The sequence below is a fragment of the Electrophorus electricus genome, unplaced genomic scaffold, assembly GCF_041902795.1.
Source record: "Electrophorus electricus isolate QZ-2024a unplaced genomic scaffold, ASM4190279v1 Scaffold31, whole genome shotgun sequence".
Classification (NCBI taxonomy): Eukaryota; Metazoa; Chordata; class Actinopteri; order Gymnotiformes; family Gymnotidae; genus Electrophorus; species Electrophorus electricus.
This window is the reverse complement of record NW_027658594.1, coordinates 2526715-2551184: the sequence shown is the minus strand read 5'-3', so window position 1 is coordinate 2551184 and position 24470 is coordinate 2526715. Positions and strand designations below refer to the sequence as shown.

The 24470-nt window shown below is 40.8% G+C and overlaps 1 protein-coding gene across 1 annotated transcript in view; it reads right to left on the bottom strand.

Moving 5' to 3' along the window:
• Positions 1-271: 271 nt before the first annotated feature.
• The window catches only part of LOC145655660 (homeodomain-interacting protein kinase 1-like), a 37241-nt gene continuing 13042 nt past the window's right edge, over positions 272-24470 (bottom strand). Inside the window, exons 2-9 of the mRNA XM_081709155.1 lie at positions 3492-3843; positions 2558-2925; positions 1884-2007; positions 1493-1597; positions 1290-1376; positions 807-988; positions 496-575; positions 272-294 (exon numbers count right to left, since the gene is read on the bottom strand). Coding sequence (XP_081565281.1) covers positions 272-294; positions 496-575; positions 807-988; positions 1290-1376; positions 1493-1597; positions 1884-2007; positions 2558-2925; positions 3492-3843 — 1321 coding nt within the window. The remainder of the gene's footprint in view (positions 295-495; positions 576-806; positions 989-1289; positions 1377-1492; positions 1598-1883; positions 2008-2557; positions 2926-3491; positions 3844-24470) is intronic.

Here is a 24470-nt window from a genome sequence, read left to right as displayed (position 1 = left end):
TTATTTAAATGTGCTGAATATTGCACAAGTCGCAACCCTTGAAAAACCAAGAAGAGTTCTCGGTCTGCTTAAGTACTGTGTACTGCAAAAGCACAAGTAGAATTGAATTTTCCACAAATACACATACAAGAACCATAGAAGAAAGCATAGTGTTGATCTTATAGAATGAGAGACACAAAAAACCTCAGCTACAATTATCAACAATTACACAATGAAGTTTGGATTCAACGGAATTTCGTTTTGAACTACGGTAGAGTGGAATCTTTATCGGCTACTCGAATACTAGGCAACAACCTGATTCACCATTTGTGGATCACATTTGAGCAGTAACATGATTTGGTAGAACACTTGCATTTGAAACCATTTTTGTCTTCTTTTATAGGTGGAATCGGAGGCCAATTTGGTGATGTTTTAAATCTACTTAAAGAATAACAAACAAAAAGCCAACCCTAATGTAACATTTAAAAGAAGCACCGAAGTGGGCATCAGATTTACCATCAAACAGGGTCTTGCTGCTGTCGAAGCCTGTGCACTGCCGCTTGCAGATTTCCATGTTCTGCAAGCAAGATTTCAAACTGCAGCAAGAGAGAGAGACACACACACACACACACACACACACACACACACACACACACACACACACACACACACACACACACACACACACACACACACACACAGGTGGGGGGGGGGTTACACTACTAGCAGAGAAACTCTGATGCTATTTGGATTTCTAAATTAACATGGTGTTCCTTAAATGTTTTTGAAACACTGACATGTAGATTGGAAGGCCTGGAGCAACTCACTGTGCACTCTGAGGGAAGTGGAGGAGGTGGGTCATGGTCAGAAACGGGTGGTTCAGGGTCTTCACTGGCGTGATCCTTTTGTGAGCGTCTAGCCTGAGCATCTTCTTTAGTAAGTCGATGAACTCCCGCCGGTCGGCCTTCTCCGCCAAGACGTCGGTGCCTTTCAGACTGGTCATATTGACCTGCGAGAGAGACCCATGGGTGAGTCATATTATTCACCAGCAGAGGGCGGCAATGCACCCAATACGAACGAAGTTCTGCAGCAAATTTCTACGCACTGCTCTGCCCTTCGCAGATGCCGTTCTCCAGAGCGACTTACATGTGCTACTCATTATGACAGCAGAAACGCTCGACCTTTCAGCTACCACCTTGTTCTACCTGCTCTATAATGTGAGCTGCGGGAGCCCTTTGTCACGTTCTTCAATTTCACATCGCAACACTAAAAGAAATGCGTATAGTTACGCGCACAAAAGCCCAAATAACCTGCATCATGTCGTCAAGGCAGTTTAAAATGTACTTCCGAGTCTCTTTGGACTTGATGCCACGCTCCGCCTCATGCTCCGAAGGTGTCTGGAGAAAGGAAAGAAAAAACAAACCATTCAGCTCCACCATTAAGTTACATGAAGTCATTAAGTTACGTCCCTTATAAAAAACACATGGCATTTGGCATTTGAAGACAGGCAAACCTTGAGTCTCCACAGGGGGTAGCAGTAGAAATAGTAGTGCGTCTTGGTCGCTGCGCTCAACATGCACTCTGCTGGTAGGCCCTGCGTCTCGGAGATGTAACGGATCTGCAGAGACACCATACGGCAAAAGGATTATGACTTTATTTTGAGTTAATCCTTTCATTTTCAAAGTGCATGTCTAAAAAAACAGGCCATAGAAACTCATTTATATTAATCCTAAAAATGAGCGGGCCGACAAAGCAGCTAAAAGGTCAAACTACACACACACAACACACACACACACACACACACACACACACACACATATCACTACAGCCACAAAACCACTACAGGTCTGCACCACTGATGCTGTACGGGCGTTAAGGCACAGCTCAAAGGACCATGTGCTTACCTGATCATATTCGGAGGCTCCAGGATACAGGGGCCAGCCCAGGAACAGCTCAGCAATGACACAGCCCAGGGACCACATATCGATGGCCTCACAGAATGGGAGACCCAAGATGATCTCAGGCGATCTGGACCAAAAACACAGAGATCGCCATCATGAAATCAGCCTCGGCTGATAATTCCGTGGGGGGGTGTTTGTGTTCCTAGACATTACACACCCACTATTCTAGTGTAACATGGAACCAACACTACAATGCACCAACACTACAATAATGTTGTTTTGCATTAAGTAAATACAGAGTACCAATGCAGTTAAACACCCGTTACTCAGTATATTACACTGTTAATTAACAGTGTAGCTACAATGTAATAGCGGTTTTGTACAGACTTGCTAAATACTGATATTACCAAAGCCTGCAGTTCAGCGCATCCTAACTAATCTCAGACACCGAAGACGGTTCATTAGGTGTTTTGCTAAATAACAGCACTCACATGACCCAATAAAAATAAACCACTTATAAATCAATCGTGCTCCAGTTAACTGTAATGCTCATCATAGGCTTTTAATGTGTAGCAGGGTTATTACAACTGTCCACAACATGCAGCTCTACTCTCAAGCACACTAGAGTGCAACGAGTGCATACTTATTTCTAACACGCCTCAGCACGTGTCCCTCACCGGTAGTATCTGGACTGCAGGTAGCTGGGGGCCTTGGAGAAGTGGCTAGCTGAGCCGAAGTCGATGACCTTGACGCGGTACGGCTGCCTGACGGGGTCCACCAGCATGATGTTGTCGGGCTTGAGGTCGGTGTGGATCAAGCCCAGGCTCTTCAGTTTCATGAGCGCTTTGGCGACCTGCTGCAGCACGGGCCGGATGCATTTCAGCAGCAGTGGGCTGAACTTGCTGCGCTTGAGGAAGTCGTAGAGGCTCTGCCCCAGCATCTCGAACACCAGGCATATGTGCTTCTTGTGCTGGAAGCACTCGTACGCGCGCACGAAGTTGAACTCGTCGGCGTTCTCCCTGCTTAGCCGGCTCAGGATGCTCACCTGAGGAGGAGCAAAGGAGGGAAGACGGAATACGCGTTAAGCCGAAGCTACGTGGTCACAGCTTCAAAGTTTGATACTGCTGACAAATAGCCTACTTATTTTCAATAGCATCAAGCACTTTGTGTACTTCCCTTCAACCATTCACTTCTACAGGATTTGGGAGATGCAATTATGGAAGTGGTCCCTTGGAAATGAACCCATGAACTTGCTTTTGGTACTCAAACAATGCAGATTAATGCTCTTTCATAACAATAACATTTTTAATGCACATCCAAACAGGCATGGCTTACACAACTGAAGCTAAATCTTCTTTTTAGAGTAAGCTTCAAGCTGTCCGTGTGTTATCCGAACTAGTTCCTACTGAACTAGTGAAAATTAGAACTAGTGTGCCAAACAAGTATTTCTGTGCTACCCTGGCTGTATACAAATTCCACAGTGTGCGTTAGCACATCTGACACCAACAGATCATATGTTGTAAAAACTGAAACAAACAATAACAGAATCAGGGCTACAGCTGATTCTAGGCCATATCAATAGCTTATTTAAAGCAGGCACAACTTTCCCACCTCGTTCTGGCCCTGTCGAGCATACGACGGATGACTTTTCAGGATCTTGATTGCGACTACTTCACTGGTGCCCCGCTTCCAGCACTTGGCGACCTGGCCAAAGGTTCCACGGCCCAGGGACTCCAAAACCTCGTAGCTGTTGGAGACGGAGCGGAGGATCTCGTTCTGCACCAGTTGGTACTCGCAATCGCTGCCCCTGGCCACACGATTGGACAACCCAGGGGAGGAGAGCTCCTCCAGGATCTGTACACTGTTGCTGCTGTGTGCCTCCTCTCTCTTCCTCTTGAGGCTGCCCCGCTTCTGATAGCCGTCAGCACGCCGCGAGGTCAATGCCTCGTCTCCGCCCTGCCAGCTGGAAGAGGAGGAAGACGACGACGAAGCCTCGTCCGAGGCTCCAGAGGGGGAAAAGACCATGGCAGGTAAGCCATCGATTGAATTGAACCCCGGATCCGAGGGCCAGGGTATCCCCGCCCGAATCCGAGGGCCAGGGCTCCCGCCCCGCGCAGGATTCTCAAATTTAACCTTCTTGGAGTGGGAGATCCCACTGAAGGAATCTGAAGGGCAAGAGAATATACCATTATGGAAAGATGAAAACAGGACTACTAACCAAATGAACGAGAGAGATTGTTTGTTCTTTGAGGCTGAATGTGATGTGCCATAATAACCATCAATTAGCTAAATTAGCTAAATCACAGAGCTTTGATTTTTTTTAAAACATCTACTGCTGTTTTAGTTTTAATTTTGAATATTTCTGTCTGAAGCAGAGCAGAGCCCTGATCGATGCCATTGTTTTTTGGGCAGGCTTTAGCAAGTGATTGCTTTCTCTTTACACGCTTCTCAGAAAAGACAAGTTCTTTGTCTTGCGTTACTCAAAGGTGGTTCTGTGTGCTAAAACAACATCTTGACCTTTCAGCGATGCTGCCACACTGAAAAACAGAAGGCCAAGAAAAAAACAGCTTCTATTCTTAGACTCTCTGGCACTCTAAGTGCTTGCTGATACCTTGCTGACTGCAGTATTTCCTACACCTTTCCAACTGAGAGGCTCCTGAACTTGCAGCACCTCTGTCAATTAATCAATTGCATAACAAGAGTTCATCCACTCTATAATTGAGGGAGATACCCCCTCTAATCATTAATGCTCATCATTACAAAGACCATTAGTGTAAGCTGATGAAAAATGTTTCAATGTATTTAAAAGGTAAAGAACAGAGTAGCAATGTAAAGATACCATTTATAATGCATTACATTTTAGTCTTTAACACAATCTCTTGCCCTGAAACAGTGTTTAGGGCGATTACAATGCTGTTTCAATATGTTTAAAAGGTAAAGAACAGAGTAGCAATGTAAAGATTCCATTTATAATGCATTACATTTTAGTCTAAAACACAAACTCTTGCCTTGAAACAGTGTTTAGGGCGATTACAATGCTGTTTCAATGTGTTTAAAAGGTAAAGAACAGAGTAGCAATGTAAAGATACCATTTATAATGCATTACATTTTAGTCTAAAACAAAATCTCTTACCCTGAAACAGTGTTGTTGGGCGATTACAATGCTGTTTCAATGTGTTTAAAAGGTAAAGAACAGAGTAGCAATATAAATATTCCATTTATAATGCATTACATTTTAGTCTAAAACACAATCTCTTGCCCTGAAACAGTGTTTAGCGCGATTACAATGCTTTGAAACGCTGTTTCAATGTGTTTAAAGGTAAAGAAGAGAGTTGCAATGTAAAGATTCTACTTATCATGAATTACATTTTAGTCTAAAACACAATCTGGGTTTGTGTGTATATAAATGATGTAATGTTACTGTTGTGGAACAAATTACTTCCATTTCCATTTTTTAAGGCAAAAATATTAAATGTTGGAATTTATCATTACATATTCATATGAATATGACTTTAATTTGTATACATATTTGTTGACATTAGCTATTTTGATCAGTCATTTTTGTGTCTGGTTGTTCTAGCTCATATTTAGCACGTTGTCCTTGACCATGTCCCTCTGTCCACAGGGTGGTGGTGTTGGACTGTGTTACAGACACGCTGCTGTTTTCCTGCAAGGTGCTAGTGGTCGGATTTGTAGGTGAGAAATATAGAGTGAAGTCATGTGTATATTACCCATACTACACTTCATCACATTCTGACCATGATGGCACATGGCAACACACTTTAATAGGTAACTCTGAGGGTTTTTCTACATTCCCTGTAAGGTCTGCTGGCTTTCTTCTTCTTCTCTGGGAGAATCAGGCTGCCATATGACAATTTCCAGCTTCAGCTGCTGCATTATTACTGGTTGCCCGTTATTGTACGTATTGTAACCTCAGAAAAGCTCAAGTGCTGACACTTGCGTCTGTGTGAGAACAAAACATCAGCATATTCAGTACACTGAAGAAATGGTTCTTTCTTTTTTAGATTCCAAAATGCTTATTGACAGTGATTGTAAACTCACTTTGTTTGTAAATAACCATGATTTACACATTTATTCTGGACAGCAGTTCCTCTCATAATACTGAAGGCCCAGCATGTATATCTACTACTGCTGTTTTTTTAGACGGTGATTGTGGGAGCTTATTTCATCGCGCAGGGCTTCTTTAGTGTGTACAGCATGTGTGTGGACACCCTTTTCCTATGCTTCTGTAAGCTGCTGCACACACACACACACGCACACGCACACAAACACACACACACACACACTCTCTCTCTCTTCATTCCAGCAGTTCATAATGACATTGGGCACACACAGTCGAAAGCTTGTATGGTCTTGTCCCTTTACTTCAGGGAGAATAGAATTATAAAAAACATTATTAGCTCACATTTCACTCTCAAGCTACTACACATATGCCAATCATGAGGACTATATTGGTTTTATTTCCACTATGATGTTTCTGTCTCCTCTAGTGGAGGATCTGGAGCGTAACGACGGCACCGTGCAGAGACCATACCTCCGATTTACTCCTCCACATCAGCCGACTTTAAAAAAGAGATGCTTTTTTTTCTCAGAGATGAAGCTGGTTACATTGCTTATTTGCAGTGTGAGGTTTTACCAATGTGGTTTGGGCGAGGTCAAGTCTAGGGTCACAATACTGCTGCTGTCATTTTTACTGCAGGAATTTGGAATAATGGAGTAGCAAAATTCTGTCGAATGTCTATTCAGTTCCATATATGTAATAATTGAAGCTCTATAAATAAATCAAATCAAATTGTTATCAGATCACTCCACTAAATTCTTGATATACACTATCTTATGTACCTGTGGTATGACTTTCAGTCATTTTTACAGTAGGAATTTAGAGTAATAGGATGGCAATATCCTGTGAAATGTCTATTCAGTTCACTATATATCACTACATGAAGCTGAGTGAAATGCACAAATCAAATTGTTATCAAATCACTTCATTAAATTCTTGAAATACAGTTTCTCTTGTACTCATGAATGACTTTCAGTCATTTTTACTGTAGGAATTTGGAGTAATAGGATGGCAAAAGCCTGTTAAATATCTATTTGGTTCACTACATATCACTTTTCCTTGTACCCATAATATAATGTTGAATATATTTACTGTAAAAATTTAAAGTATTGGGATGGCAAACTCATGTAAATTGCCTGTTTGGTTATATACATGCAACTTTAGAAAGTCTTTAAAATAAACAAATCAAATTGTTATCACATATCACTACTATACTCTTGAACTACTATACTATACTACTATTCTCATAGTCAGTGTAGACGTAGTTTAGGTAGGGGACGGGAGACGTTGTCACTTAGCCTCACAGGTTACATCTTGGCGATAAGCCTAAGGTTACATTATTATGTAAAGATTATTTTATTATTTGTGTAGCTTTTTTTGTACGTTAAAAGCACAGTAACCACGGACAGTTTAATCGTATAGTCCTAAATATTCGATACAGGACATGGAAAATTGAGCGCGAGCATCCCATAGCATGGAAAGCAGGTGCTCGTGACCAAGCTGCCTTTGTTGATGAGCTAAGAACGAGAACGTGCTGTGACTTCCAACGTCACAATGTGTCAATAACCTGGAATGATGCGTCATAAGAATAGATTATCGAATGCAAGATTATTTTTTACTGAAACATTACACATTGCGGACTCTGTGTGATGGCGCTTATCGAAAGTGCAAGGGAGTGTACTGTAGTCAGCATGCCAGATTATTGCGGTGAGTTTTGTTGTTGTTGTTTTTTCCAGATATAGCCATATGCCAAAGATTTTATGAGAACCCATACGTCAAATACAATGGTTAAAAAAGAAAAAAAATGTACAAAACTAGCTTGTACATTTCATGTTAAAATAATAAATGTTCTTACGTACTTGGTAGGTCTACCTTATATTAAAAACATTTATATAGTGTACGATCTGTAACTGTGTATCAGATCGAAAGCGTATGTGTGCAGAAGGTGTCATAAAAAAAAAAGAAAAGTGTTGTAACGGCCCTAGTGTCGCTGGACAAGGAGCAGGACGGACAGACGTGTATTAACACACGATAAAGACACCGGCGCTCATATGCAACATAAACAGTGAACATAAAACACGAATACAGATAACGAACTATGTGAACACGAACATGGGCATTGACCGACTAAGATGCACACTCCCACAGCGGTTTAAACACACAGACGTTACAAGACTAAACCATGTGCAGTTGCGCGTTAATTACACAGGCGTGGTTACAAACAAGACTATGAACTCCCACTGCACGCGGCGGGCCGTACCACATGGCTAGTGTGAAGGGGAGCGTTCCATGACAACTGTATATAAAATGTGTTAGACAAAATATAGCGTACCGGTCAAAGGTTCAGACACGCGTGACTGAATATATGTTTTTCATAGGTTTAAATTCATTCTAATGTAATGGTATATACTTAGAATTTATAGAATATATATATTCTTCATTTCTATCTTCTCAGGGGAACCTCCTCCGTATGAGCCCATTTTCAGGCGACCAGTTAACAAGAGGCGAGTCCGGCAATCTCTCAGTGCTTCTCCGATTTACTCCTCCACATCAGCTGACTTTAAAAAACCATTTAAAGCTCTACACATCATGGATCACAGAATGTCTGTTATTAACGCTATACAAGAACTATACTAAGGCCATAGATCTAGACTAAGACTATAAAGTTATTTCACTTAGCTAAATAACTTTAATACATAATTTAAATCATGCAATGTGTAATAATATTTCTTGTTTTTGTTCAGGAGATGTGCAGACATTATCTGCTGTATTATTTTTGTGGCTGCCATTGTCACCTATATTCTTATTCGCTCCCTGGGTAAGAAACATTTCCAACTACACTTTCATGGGGGAAAAAAAATCATTATTATTGTGGGCTCAAGCGGAAGGTCTTTTACCCATGTATGGCTTGTGAGATATCCTTCTAACGGAGGTTCTAACACAGCGTGGCTGCTTGGAGACTCTCGTCATGTCGTGTTGCCCCAGAACTCCACTGGGATGTTTTGTGGAGCTGGAGTCAATGTGTAAGTCCCTCACATACTGGATAAGTATTTATATCTTCACAGGAATACCAAAACAGCACACCCAGTATGTAAGGAACACCGTCAGTATTCTTTCGAATGGACTTTAGTGAGTCGGACTAGGGTTACAATGGAGCTGTGCAGGTGCAAATCATGTGGAAACATGAAACATCAACAAGACAAGATGGGTTAGACTTTAGCTTTAAGATTTTCATGATTGGCACTGCACAGCAACAAGTGGAACCAATCAAATCACTTGTGTTTAATGATTGTCTCTAAACCAAGGGGTCCAAACTCAGGTCTAGGAGTGTCACAACACTGCAGAGTTTATTGGTTACCCCAGTCCAATTCACCCTCGAAGAAAGAACACTTAGCTGGGTAGTGGTGTGACTCTCCAGCACTGAATCCTGATACACATACTCAAAAAATTGAATAAAAATTGTTTATTTAATTGGCTAATATTCATGTGTCAAGCTGCATTTGTTTCCTGCATCCTCTCGTGTTTCAGTGACAAACCAAACGTCCTCTACTTTGACCTTCTGAAGTGTGCCAGAGCAACGACAGAAATGGACGCCATTCTAGAGGGTCTCCAGTGTCCAACCACTCAAGTGAGATTTCCACACAAATGTCCTGTTGACATTGTACAGAAACCAAACACGTATGTCAGTAGCCTTTTAGAAATATGCACATGAGACTCATTTATTACAAAACAGTTTAGCATGTAGTATGTGAATGCCAGTTTGTAAGTCTGGGGGCTTGGGTCTCCTTTTGCTGCTTGGTTTGGGAGCCTTTTGCTCTATCATGCAATGAACAATGTGTAAATAGTGTAGATAGAAATATAAAAAGCAACACTGTGTTTAGCTACTCAAATAAGATCTCCTTCACTCTGTGTGTTTGTGCGTTGGTTTGCAGGTCTGTGTTAAAAAATGCCCTTCAGAGTTCTGGAAGTTGCCCCCAGAGGCGTATGCCCCAAATGCCCTGCCTAAAGACTTCTTTCAGCAGCAGTATTGTGACCCTAGACTTGACCTCGCCCAAACCACATTGGTAAAACCTCACACTGCAAATAAGCAATGTAACCAGCTTCATCTCTGAGAAATAAACGCTCACCTCACTCTTGACAGAACAGAATTTGTCGTATCAAAAGTCTTTGCAATATGCAACTCTTTGTACATGTAATTCATGCATTGGCTTAGCCACTCACGCATACATAGCATTTGTGCATACATAGCATTCTGCATGTTAAAGAGTTTTTCACATGCATTTCCACTACAGAGTGTCCAAGACATCCTCAATCAAGAGCTTTGTCCATATTTCTACACGCCAAGTAATCCAGGTAAAGACAGCAGGATTACACAACTACCTGTTAATTTGTCCATTCTGTTTTGTAACAGTTTGACTATGCTATGTACCAAAACATAACCAAACCACCAGGAAAGTACTTATACCTGCAGTGATAAGTCAGCAGGTTTAATTGTTAGTCATATTATTTTCTGTCTCTCCCTCCACCCAGAACTAGGGAGATGTCTGCCTAGCTTTGACTGGCAGGACGTTCCTCCAGACTTCTCTCTCCCTGGATTCGCTTCCGTTAATGAAACAGTCGAGCACATAAAGGGATATATGGAGTAATCCTTCACACACACATTTCACTCTCAAGCTACTACACATATGCCAATCATCAGGACTATATTGTTTTTATTTCCACTGTGATGTTTCTGTCTCCTCTAGTGGAGGGTCTGGAGCGTAATGACGGCACCGTGCAGAGACCATACCACATGCCCAGGTCTCTGTGGCAAATCCTCCACAAGAGAGACAGCTTTCTCCCTTAATGAATAAACCATCCAGCATATATTTGAGTCTTTTTTCTGTTGTTGTAACTGTAAAACTGTTCTCAACAGCATTTCGACCACTGTTTTGTTCAAAAGAGATCTGACGGGGCGGCCTCTGGACTGATCCAGTTTTGACCGAACGGCAGACACACACTGGATGTTCTGGCAAACATTTACATATCTGGCTGGACCTTAACCATGTTGCTCTGTTTATTTGATACGCCTACTCTTTTCATATACCGCACTGCTTATTGTGTAGGAGTAGGCTTGCTCCTAAATGTGGAGTATATGAGAGGCTTAAGGGGAAGTTGATATATTTAATTGAGTTTTAGTTCTTTGCCAACCTCTCTCATTATGTGTGAAAGATCACATTTCATGGGATGCTACAATATATTTTTTTTAATTCCTGAGTGTAATAATGTCAAGATTGGCCACCCTCCTGGACTCCCTCTTTCCGTGGTTTCACGTCTTGCGCTGCAGGCCGCTCCCCCCTGCAGCGTTGGTCAAGACGGGTAGACGCTTACCTGGGATCTCGTCGTTATCAAAATAAACGTGAGCCTGCTTCTTCCGGGAACGACGAGATGCCCGTGTACAGGCAGCCACGACCAAGGCACACAGCAGGGTTTAAATACATGAACTAGAAACGAGGGACAGGTGTACGCAATCAGTGTGAGGACAAAATGAAACCGTGGAACGGAACAAAACACAAGACATGGAAAACACGGAACATGGAAGGGACTGATCGTGACAATCAGCATAGATTATTTAACACAAAGATTCAGAACTGCTGGTGCTGTGTATTTAATCATCTAATATAGACACCAGTACCTCCACTAAAGCCTGCCATAATGATATCAACATCAAATGCAAAAAAAGTAATTTTGTTTCCAATAGTGAATCTAACACCAAAAAAAATGCCAAACAAATAAAACGTGATGATGGACATGCGCCTCTTTAAAGGATTTTCTCAATAAATATATGTAGAATTTATGACTATAACAGAAAACAGCAAAGAGAAAAATGCAAGAATGCATATGGCGAAGGACGTATGGCAAGTATGGCAAATTCCTCCTAAATGTCTATATGGTTCCATCAATGCAATATTTGAAGCTCTATGAAATAAACAAACCAAATTGTTATCAGAACACTCCACTATATTCATGAAAAACACTTTCTCATGTACTCATGGTATAACTCATTTTTACTGTAGGAATTTGGAATAATAGGATGGCAAAATCCTGTTCATGCCTATTCTGTTCGATATATGCAATAGTTGAAGCACTATAAAATACACAATTCATATTGTTATCAAATCCTTCCAATATATTCTTGAAATACACTTTCTTGTGTATCCATACTATTACGTTCCAATGTTTTTACTTTAATTTGGAGTAAAAGGATGGCAAAATCCTCATAAACATGTATTCGTTCCACTATATAATCAGTTTTTGAAACTCTAGAAAACAAACTAGTCAAATTGTTATCAGATCCCTCCACAATATTCATGAAATCCACTTTCTCATGTACCCATGGTATGACTTTCAAGTGTTTTACTGTAGGAAGCTTGAGTAATAGGATGGCAAAATCCTCTTAAACATCTGTTCAGTTCAACATATATCACTACTCGAAGATCTATAAAATACACAATTCAAATTGTTATAAAATCACTCCACTACGTACTTGAAATAAACTTCCTCCTGTACCCATGATATGACTTTCAGTCATTTTTACTGCAGGAATTTGGAATAATGGAGTAGCAAAATTCTGTCGAATGTCTATTCAGTTCCATATATGTAATAATTGAAGCTCTATAAATAAATCAAATCAAATTGTTATCAGATCACTCCACTAAATTCTTGATATACACTATCTTATGTACCTGTGGTATGACTTTCAGTCATTTTTACAGTAGGAATTTAGAGTAATAGGATGGCAATATCCTGTGAAATGTCTATTCAGTTCACTATATATCACTACATGAAGCTGAGTGAAATGCACAAATCAAATTGTTATCAAATCACTTCATTAAATTCTTGAAATACAGTTTCTCTTGTACTCATGAATGACTTTCAGTCATTTTTACTGTAGGAATTTGGAGTAATAGGATGGCAAAAGCCTGTTAAATATCTATTTGGTTCACTACATATCACTTTTCCTTGTACCCATAATATAATGTTGAATATATTTACTGTAAAAATTTAAAGTATTGGGATGGCAAACTCATGTAAATTGCCTGTTTGGTTATATACATGCAACTTTAGAAAGTCTTTAAAATAAACAAATCAAATTGTTATCACATATCACTACTATACTCTTGAACTACTATACTATACTACTATTCTCATAGTCAGTGTAGACGTAGTTTAGGTAGGGGACGGGAGACGTTGTCACTTAGCCTCACAGGTTACATCTTGGCGATAAGCCTAAGGTTACATTATTATGTAAAGATTATTTTATTATTTGTGTAGCTTTTTTTGTACGTTAAAAGCACAGTAACCACGGACAGTTTAATCGTATAGGCCTAAATATTCGATACAGGACATGGAAAATTGAGCGCGAGCATCCCATAGCATGGAAAGCAGGTGCTCGTGACCAAGCTGCCTTTGTTGATGAGCTAAGAACGAGAACGTGCTGTGACTTCCAACATCACAATGTGTCAATAACCTGGAATGATGCGTCATAAGAATAGATTATCGAATGCAAGATTATTTTTTACTGAAACATTACACATTGCGGACTCTGTGTGATGGCGCTTATCGAAAGTGCAAGGGAGTGTACTGTAGTCAGCATGCCACATTATTGCGGTGAGTTTTGTTGTTGTTGTTTTTTCCAGATATAGCCATATGCCAAAGATTTTATGAGAACCCATACGTCAAATACAATGGTTAAAAAAGAAAAAAAATGTACAAAACTAGCTTGTACATTTCATGTTAAAATAATAAATGTTCTTACGTACTTGGTAGGTCTACCTTATATTAAAAACATTTATATAGTGTACGATCTGTAACTGTGTATCAGATCGAAAGCGTATGTGTGCAGAAGGTGTCATAAAAAAAAAAAGAAAAGTGTTGTAACGGCCCTAGTGTCGCTGGACAAGGAGCAGGACGGACAGACGTGTATTAACACACGATAAAGACACCGGCGCTCATATGCAACATAAACAGTGAACATAAAACACGAATACAGATAACGAACTATGTGAACACGAACATGGGCATTGACCGACTAAGATGCACACTCCCACAGCGGTTTAAACACACAGACGTTACAAGACTAAACCATGTGCAGTTGCGCGTTAATTACACAGGCGTGGTTACAAACAAGACTATGAACTCCCACTGCACGCGGCGGGCCGTACCACATGGCTAGTGTGAAGGGGAGCGTTCCATGACAACTGTATATAAAATGTGTTAGACAAAATATAGCGTACCGGTCAAAGGTTCAGACACGCGTGACTGAATATATGTTTTTCAAAGGTTTAAATTCATTCTAATGTAATGGTATATACTTAGAATTTATAGAATATATATATTCTTCAATTCTATCTTCTCAGGGGAACCTCCTCCGTATGAGCCCATTTTCAGGCGACCAGTTAACAAGAGGCGAGTCAGGCAATCTCTCAGTGCTTCTCCGATTTACTCCTCCACATCAGCTGACTTTAAAAAACCATTTAAAGCTCTACACATCATGGATCACAGAATGTCTGTTATTAACGCTATACAAGAACTATACTAAGGCCATAGATCTAGACTAAGACTATAAAGTTATTTCACTTAGCTAAATAACTTTAATACATAATTTAAATCATGCAATGTGTAATAATATTTCTTGTTTTTGTTCAGGAGATGTGCAGACATTATCTGCTGTATTATTTTTGTGGCTGCCATTGTCACCTATATTCTTATTCGCTCCCTGGGTAAGAAACATTTCCAACTACACTTTCATGGGGGAAAAAAAATCATTATTATTGTGGGCTCAAGCGGAAGGTCTTTTACCCATGTATGGCTTGTGAGATATCCTTCTAACGGAGGTTCTAACACAGCGTGGCTGCTTGGAGACTCTCGTCATGTCGTGTTGCCCCAGAACTCCACTGGGATGTTTTGTGGAGCTGGAGTCAATGTGTAAGTCCCTCACATACTGGATAAGTATTTATATCTTCACAGGAATACCAAAACAGCACACCCAGTATGTAAGGAACACCGTCAGTATTCTTTCGAATGGACTTTAGTGAGTCGGACTAGGGTTACAATGGAGCTGTGCAGGTGCAAATCATGTGGAAACATGAAACATCAACAAGACAAGATGGGTTAGACTTTAGCTTTAAGATTTTCATGATTGGCACTGCACAGCAACAAGTGGAACCAATCAAATCACTTGTGTTTAATGATTGTCTCTAAACCAAGGGGTCCAAACTCAGGTCTAGGAGTGTCACAACACTGCAGAGTTTATTGGTTACCCCAGTCCAATTCACCCTCGAAGAAAGAACACTTAGCTGGGTAGTGGTGTGACTCTCCAGCACTGAATCCTGATACACATACTCAAAAAATTGAATAAAAATTGTTTATTTAATTGGCTAATATTCATGTGTCAAGCTGCATTTGTTTCCTGCATCCTCTCGTGTTTCAGTGACAAACCAAACGTCCTCTACTTTGACCTTCTGAAGTGTGCCAGAGCAACGACAGAAATGGACGCCATTCTAGAGGGTCTCCAGTGTCCAACCACTCAAGTGAGATTTCCACACAAATGTCCTGTTGACATTGTACAGAAACCAAACACGTATGTCAGTAGCCTTTTAGAAATATGCACATGAGACTCATTTATTACAAAACAGTTTAGCATGTAGTATGTGAATGCCAGTTTGTAAGTCTGGGGGCTTGGGTCTCCTTTTGCTGCTTGGTTTGGGAGCCTTTTGCTCTATCATGCAATGAACAATGTGTAAATAGTGTAGATAGAAATATAAAAAGCAACACTGTGTTTAGCTACTCAAATAAGATCTCCTTCACTCTGTGTGTTTGTGCGTTGGTTTGCAGGTCTGTGTTAAAAAATGCCCTTCAGAGTTCTGGAAGTTGACCCCAGAGGCGTATGCCCCAAATGCCCTGCCTAAAGACTTCTTTCAGCAGCAGTATTGTGACCCTAGACTTGACCTCGCCCAAACCACATTGGTAAAACCTCACACTGCAAATAAGCAATGTAACCAGCTTCATCTCTGAGAAATAAACCCTCACCTCACTCTTGACAGAACAGAATTTGTCGTATCAAAAGTCTTTGCAATATGCAACTCTTTGTACATGTAATTCATGCATTGGCTTAGCCACTCACGCATACATAGCATTTGTGCATACATAGCATTCTGCATGTTAATGAGATTTTCACATGCATTTCCACTACAGAGTGTCCAAGACATCCTCAATCAAGAGCTTTGTCCATATTTCTACACGCCAAGTAAACCAGGTAAAGACAGCAGGATTACACAACTACCTGTTAATTTGTCCATTCTGTTTTGTAACAGTTTGACTATGCTATGTACCAAAACATAACCAAACCACCAGGAAAGTACTTATACCTGCAGTGATAAGTCAGCAGGTTTAATTGTTAGTCATATTATTTTCTGTCTCTCCCTCCACCCAGAACTAGGGAGATGTCTGCCTAGCTTTGACTGGCAGGACGTTCCTCCAGACTTCTCTCTCCCTGGATTCGCTTCCGTTAATGAAACAGTCGAGCACATAAAGGGATATATGGAGTAATCCTTCACACACACATTTCACTCTCAAGCTACTACACATATGCCAATCATCAGGACTATATTGTTTTTATTTCCACTGTGATGTTTCTGTCTCCTCTAGTGGAGGGTCTGGAGCGTAATGACGGCACCGTGCAGAGACCATACCACATGCCCAGGTCTCTGTGGCAAATCCTCCACAAGAGAGACAGCTTTCTCCCTTAATGAATAAACCATCCAGCATATATTTGAGTCTTTTTTCTGTTGTTGTAACTGTAAAACTGTTCTCAACAGCATTTCGACCACTGTTTTGTTCAAAAGAGATCTGACGGGGCGGCCTCTGGACTGATCCAGTTTTGACCGAACGGCAGACACACACTGGATGTTCTGGCAAACATTTACATATCTGGCTGGACCTTAACCATGTTGCTCTGTTTATTTGATACGCCTACTCTTTTCATATACCGCACTGCTTATTGTGTAGGAGTAGGCTTGCTCCTAAATGTGGAGTATATGAGAGGCTTAAGGGGAAGTTGATATATTTAATTGAGTTTTAGTTCTTTGCCAACCTCTCTCATTATGTGTGAAAGATCACATTTCATGGGATGCTACAATATATTTTTTTTAATTCCTGAGTGTAATAATGTCAAGATTGGCCACCCTCCTGGACTCCCTCTTTCCGTGGTTTCACGTCTTGCGCTGCAGGCCGCTCCCCCCTGCAGCGTTGGTCAAGACGGGTAGACGCTTACCTGGGATCTCGTCGTTATCAAAATAAACGTGAGCCTGCTTCTTCCGGGAACGACGAGATGCCCGTGTACAGGCAGCCACGACCAAGGCACACAGCAGGGTTTAAATACATGAACTAGAAACGAGGGACAGGTGTACGCAATCAGTGTGAGGACAAAATGAAACCGTGGAACGGAACAAAACACAAGACATGGAAAACACGGAACATGGAAGGGACTGATCGTGACAATCAGCATAGATTATTTAACACAAAGATTCAGAACTGCTGGTGCTGTGTATTTAATCATCTAATATAGACACCAGTACCTCCACTAAAGCCTGCCATAATGATATCAACATCAAATGCAAAAAAAGTAATTTTGTTTCCAATAGTAAAACCAAAAAAAAAAGCCAAACAAATAAAACGTGATGATGGACATGCGCCTCTTTAAAGGATTTTCTCAATAAATATATGTAGAATTTATGACTATAACAGAAAACAGCAAAGAGAAAAATGCAAGAATGCATATGGCGAAGGACGTATGGCAAGTATGGCTAATTCCTCCTAAATGTCTATTTGGTTCCATCAATGCAATATTTGAAGCTCTATGAAATAAACAAACCAAATTGTTATCAGAACACTCCACTATATTCATGAAAAACACTTTCTCATGTACTCTTGTTTTCTGTATGGCTTTAGCCACTCCTGCTGCATGTTGGGTGTCTTTTTTCCATGTTGTCTAGCTGTGTGCTCACATGCATGAGTACTTGTCTCTCTCCCCCTTTCTTAGCTCACAATCTGATTCCAGTTTTCGAGTGCAAAATACAATCCTTGCTGTCACGTAGGAACCCAAACCAGGCGAAACTCTCTCTCCTGGGGGCTACGTGTTGACATACAAGCTGACAGCAGGGCCCAAACTTCGGGAATTAAACCTTAACAAGCTTGCCTCTCTAGGTAACTCAATTAGCGAGTAGGCTTAGTTAAAATAACAGCTTTAGTGAGCAAGGCTCCGATGAATAACGCAAGTTATGATGGCCATTCACACTCCAGACACATTTTTTCGTAACTCAACAATGACTCCTAAGTTCTTTCAAACTTCTCAGTAAGGAATTCAAATCTGAAAAAGGATGTTCAAGAATAGTTTTGAGATGTCATTCACCTGGTTCTGAAAACTTGACTTGTAGAGTAACATACCATGCTGATGAGGTTACAGTGTCAAGCGTGAATGTGTGGAAGCTTGACTTGGAAAAAAGACAATGAATTGGCCATCAAGTCTACAACAAAAGCATGCCAGCTAACATTGGTACTCACCCCAACCTGCCTTTGCACTGTGCAATTCCAGCAGTCTTAAACATTGTTTTGCATTTCAAACTGTACAAGACGATGCATCTGAAACCTTGACCAAACTCCATGGCACAGTGCTCCATCGATAGTTGTTCTCAATATTGGACTACAGATTTTCTGGAAACTATCATGCTAGATCATTAAGATATTGTGCTTTTGTCACAACAAATGTGAAATCAAAAAGGCATTCTATCTGCTGCCACAACTGCACAAAATATTTTTGTGTCCCACATACTTCATGCTCATTTCGCTATACCGCTGTTATTTGTAGTTGGCATGTGAGCTATGGCAGGCTGTTTCCTATTGGTTGTTTTTATACGCGTGTTGCGTATATGTGTACTGCGAGATTTTAGAGCAAAATTTCTGACACTGCATGAGGAGACATGAGATGCTCAGTCCAACATTTCAGTAAAAAAAAAAAAAAAAAAAAAGGCAATCATTCATATTTTGAAGCACTATAGACTTTTTATGGTCTGAAGCTATAGTGGAATGGTTTTCCAGGCTGGACGAGGTATGAAGTGAAAACACGGACTCGATCATCTCCACGTGTGGACTCTGTGTCCAGCAGGGCCTCTCCAGGAGCCTGGATAGTGACCGATTTGTCCCCTCTGCTGTCCCTGCTCTTAGAGCGGTGCCTGTCTCTCCGATCCCTGAAACAGCACCACACACGCACGCGCACACAGATGTATATAAACATTTATATACACAGTATACTCCAAGTTGGTACATAAAGCAACATAAAATGGATAATCGTTAAATAACGATACGGTGGTACCCTCAGTGTTTGCAGTAGTGTACATTCACATTTGTATGTTCTAGACAAAACATCAATGCCCGCCCACATTTAGGCAAAAGGGAAGAATGTCGGGAAATGGCATACGCACCTGTGCTTGCGAGAGCTACGGGAATGGGAGGACTTGTAGGAGTAGCCTGAGTACTGTGACTCGTTGTCCATGTCTGGGGCCAGTGCCTGGGGTTTGTGGACCTCAGCTCCGCCCCTGGAACGTTCTGTTGCTCTGCGCAGTTGAGTTTTGCGCTCTGAGATAGATTTAGAGGATAGCGCCAGCGGCAGCTGCAGCAGTTCAACCTTACTCCTGAGAGAATCTATTTTGAAGGCTGAAGAGGAGGAGGACTAACCTGAGGGAGGAAGAGAAATAAGTATACCTTTAAAGCAAATACCATAATCCAGAGCAACACATCTCAGAGTGAACACACTCCCTGTTAATCAAACCAAAGACTGGTGGTGTCAGCACAAAGCTCTATCTGCTCTTAAAGGTGAGCTACAAGTGCCCACAATTTCATTACAATCTGTTCTCATTCAGAATGAACAAGTGCATATAAAATCAGAGCAACACCATAATATGTAGAGATCTATAAAGATCTCTTTTTATATATTTCAATGAATCCATTAATGTCCCGGAACAGTGATAGTATAAAATTAAGTCACATTTTGAAAATGAACATCTTGAATACACACTGAAAATTCAAACAAAGGTTGTAGTCTTCATCTATTAATTGAACTGTGCAAGAATAATGAACAAACCAGAAAATAGCATTACACACTACTTCACCTTCAAGGTATTAAATGTGTTTCACCCTAAGGAAGCAATTTACAAAAACAGGCCCATCATTCAACAACTTTGTGAATCAGTGCTTTCACAATTCTCACACTCACCACAAGGTCTCATCACACACACACACACACACACACACACACACACACACACACACACACACACACACACACACACACACACACACACACACACACACACGCATTCCCCAGCCATCTCCCATCATCTCCAGGGTTACCAAGCTTGGCTCTTACCAAGGGAATGAATAAGGGGGTACAGGAGCAGTGAACAGTGTGGGGGCTACGTTTCTATGGTTACATGACCTTTAACCACACAACCCTATTTCTGGGGAGAGCAAAAATATGTCAGTGAGCTGTTTGTATGTTTACCTGGGTCTTTGTGTGTGTGGTCAGCTCTAAAATAACAGCAGCAACTGTCATTGAAGAAGCTGTTGTGTGTGCCTGAGTAGGTACTAAACACATTCTTAAGAATAGTGACTCTTAATCCAATTCCTTTAATGAAGAACCACAACTTTCCTCACTTTCTATTTCTAAATGTCTGTCCCCTTCTCTCTGATTGGCTGTATATGAAGGGAACGCAAACTTGATTAGGAAGCCAAAAACACAGACCTCCTCTTTCTGCTGTGTCTATGTGCATGCACTTCTCACTCACCCACTTGTCAGGGATTGTTTACAAAACTGATAATACAGTCAAGGATACTATTTGTCGAGGGCAGACTCCCAACACATGCCACTCATCAATCTCAAATAGGGGCTCTTGGATTCTCTCACACACACACACACACACACACACACACACACACACACACACGCTTCTCACAGGAATTGTAAAAACAGTAGGCCTACATTTGAACAGAATAGAATGGGACCATAACCCCATACATTTTATGATAAAGTTTAAAATAAAAACTCATATATAAAAACATAACTCTCGAAGAAAATTAAGAGATCAGTCCAAATTAGTATCTCTGCGTTTGGCAATGATTTCAATTCCACAGTCTGTTGAATTCCACCACATGTACAGCTCTTTGTATTTAATGAGATTCTGATTAGGTAATCAAAGCTTATTTAACAAGCAGTGTGAAAGACTGGTGGAGAACACCTCAAGATGCATGAACAAGCTGCAATCAAAATCTGAGATATTCCACCAAATACTGATTTCTTAACTAATCCTAAATTAAAACATTAGTACCATAATCCTTAGTCCTTAACACTGATCTTAGACTATTTCATTCTTTTTTGAACCATAACATTAGCCATTATACAACAAAGGCCAAACTGGAGTCAGTGTAAAGGAGCCACTTCTACCAACATCTTAACAGATCAAAGTATAAATCCTTTCATATGTGTCAAAAACCAACCCTGGCATCACTGAGCCATTTCAAGAGGTGAGGGATGAGCTTCACAGTATTTACACTACACAGAATGTGCCTCTTCATCGGTAATGACATGATATCAGACAACAAATATGTTCCTTTTTGTCCCCTGCAATGTTGACAGGAGTCAGTCCAGAACAGGGCTGCACAAATAAGTATACAGTAATGAGCAGTGAAGATGATGTCTTGCCACAACACAATGGCAATCCCAGTAAGCCCTGCCTTATCCATTGTGCGTAAAGAGAGGCCAAACCTTTATTTTCTATTCTGTAGAACGCTTAAAGAAATAAAATAAACTCCTTCCACACTCTTTATTCTTTGCTCTCGCATAGTGTTAATTTATAAAATAAAGGATACAACATAGACATATGATGATATTAATGCAAAATACCCTCTTGGAGCCCATGTGTCTTGCAGGGGTCCCAGTGCAAAAGAACCTGAATTTGTTTAAGTCACCCATCCACACATTCCATAAGGCGAAGAGAGATGAAGACCACCATCTTGCCTCAAGTTGACATGGGCACATTATAGGTTCTCGAGCAAAATGGTACCTGTTGGATTGCCAGTTTGTCACTGATGGCGTGAGTGAGTATTAACATACATGTATTGGGCAAAGTGCTTGGGGGGGGGGTCCCTTTAGTGGGCAGATTCATTTCCTCAGCCATACATTTTCAGTCTCATTTTAGTTCCATTTCTTCATCTTCACTGACTAATCTTTTTTTTTAAACTGTCACCTCAGTTCCCTTGTTCCAACTTTAGCTTTACCTGATAAAAAAAAACACCTCACATATCTGGACTTTCATTTGAATGCTTTTTATTCCAACTCGGTGCATGTGCTGAAGGTTCGTCTGTCCTGTCTCTCTCTTCTCAGTTGCAGACAATACAATATTTGCAGGTTTCTCCCAGGAGAAAGGCATGCTGGGATAGTAAAGAGCTACACCGGATGTATGAAATGGCAGGAATGCCACACCCTTATTGTGTGTGTTCATGTTTCAAATGTGTAAGTAAAACTCTTTACAATGTCTCGTGTAATAAATCAGAATCCTGTAGAATGGCTCTCGGGCTGAGCTGGTTCTGTTGGCCCTTCTTCGTTACCTAAACAGGTTGGAAAGATGACCATACAATTGCCACAGTCTGCAGGGGTAGTACACCATAAGCAACATAATTACATCAACTCCAAAATCAATACTAAACATTATTCAAATACATACATAAAATTCTTAAAGTTGAAATTAGGAATTGCTACAGGTTTGAAGGCCAGTTTTCAGTCTGGCAATAGCAAGACCCAAGATCTGCGGTGATGTTTTAATATTCAACTGTGTGCTCCATTTAAACTCAACCCCAAATTATCCCAGTGATTCCAGATTAGTTCTTTTTGTTTGGTACAATCAAAAAGAATTGTGCTACAGCATTAAACAGGTTTAGCCCCAGTATTTATAAATTGCTTCTTTGACACACTTACCATCGCTCGACCCAAGATAAATAGATGGTGTCCTGATAATGGAGGAAGACCCATGGATGGTGTCATCTGAACTGACAGACAGGTGACTTTTTTCTCACCATTGTGAGCAGTCTACACTGGTCTGCTTCAATCTCCTATGAAAATGAAAACAAGGAGTTAACCAGGATCTCACAAGTGCACAAAGCCATTCTTTTAAAACATAACATGAAAGTGCTAGCTAGCTGCAATGATAGTGTGTGTGTGTGTGTGTGTGTGTGTGTGTGTGTGTGTGTGTTTGTGTGTTTGAGAGAGAGTGAGTAATATATCCACTTTACCCTAAGCTGATGCAGGTTTTTCATCAGTCCCTCCATTCTTTGAAAGATTCCATCCACATTTTTTATCATGCGCTGCCGTATGCTTGCTCGTGATTGGCAGGGCCTCGTTTCATGCCTCAGCATCTCCAGGTGTGAACGGCCTTTTGGTGACTGGCAAGGCATCTCCTGCCCTTCTTGCTGTGAGGACAATGATGTCACTTTCTGCTTCTGACTGGCAGCCTCTAAAGGATCCAAGGATCCAAGGATCAACAGTCTTAGTGTCCTGACTGGCAGAACACAAAGGGTGCAAAAAAGTTGGTAAATATCTGAGCCTGCTAAAATTCTATTTATAAAAACACCACCACCACCACCAGAAATATACTGTTTAACTATCATAGTGCAACAATGACTGTGTAACGGAGTGTAACAAATTCTTACCATCTTGAAGAGCAGCATCAGCCACTTTAGCTTGTCCTCCCACATAACCCTGCCCACCAGTATGCATGTAGGCTTCTGATTGGTCAGTTGGGATAGTAGGTGTGAGAACATTTTCATCATCACTCTGTGAATCTCTCTCTATCGAACCAGACTCTTCTGATAGGGAGCCATCTAGGGACCAAAGGCATCAGCCATAAGTACCACAGAGAGCAAATCCTATGACATTGTATACAAACAAAAACAAACATGGGCTTACCTAGACGACCGACTTGATTACCGTGCAACCGTAGAACCGCAGACCTAGAGGAGATGTCAGGAGTCCAATCATTGTAAGTGCATCTTTGAAATTCTGCCTTCTCTTAACAGCATTACAGCAGCATTAGAAAACTTTCAAAATCCTGAGTACTTACGGAGCTGTTGATCCTTGCTCGGTGGCTTCAATGCCTCCAGAGGCCGAGGAGATGGTCTTTTCTAACAGGTTCTTCCATCTGTGGAAACATCGCTAAAGCCATCAGGTCCCAATTTCTACAACAGCACAATGTTGTTAAAATCATCTGAACATATGGGCATAGTATTCAAAGAAATACTTGCCATATTTCTGAGCTGATTTTGCGGGAAATTCAAATGGTTATCCATTCATGCACAATATCTACTTCACTTAAGGCTTGGTTTCTATACTTCTGGGTGCCTGGTTTGTCATTTAAACCATA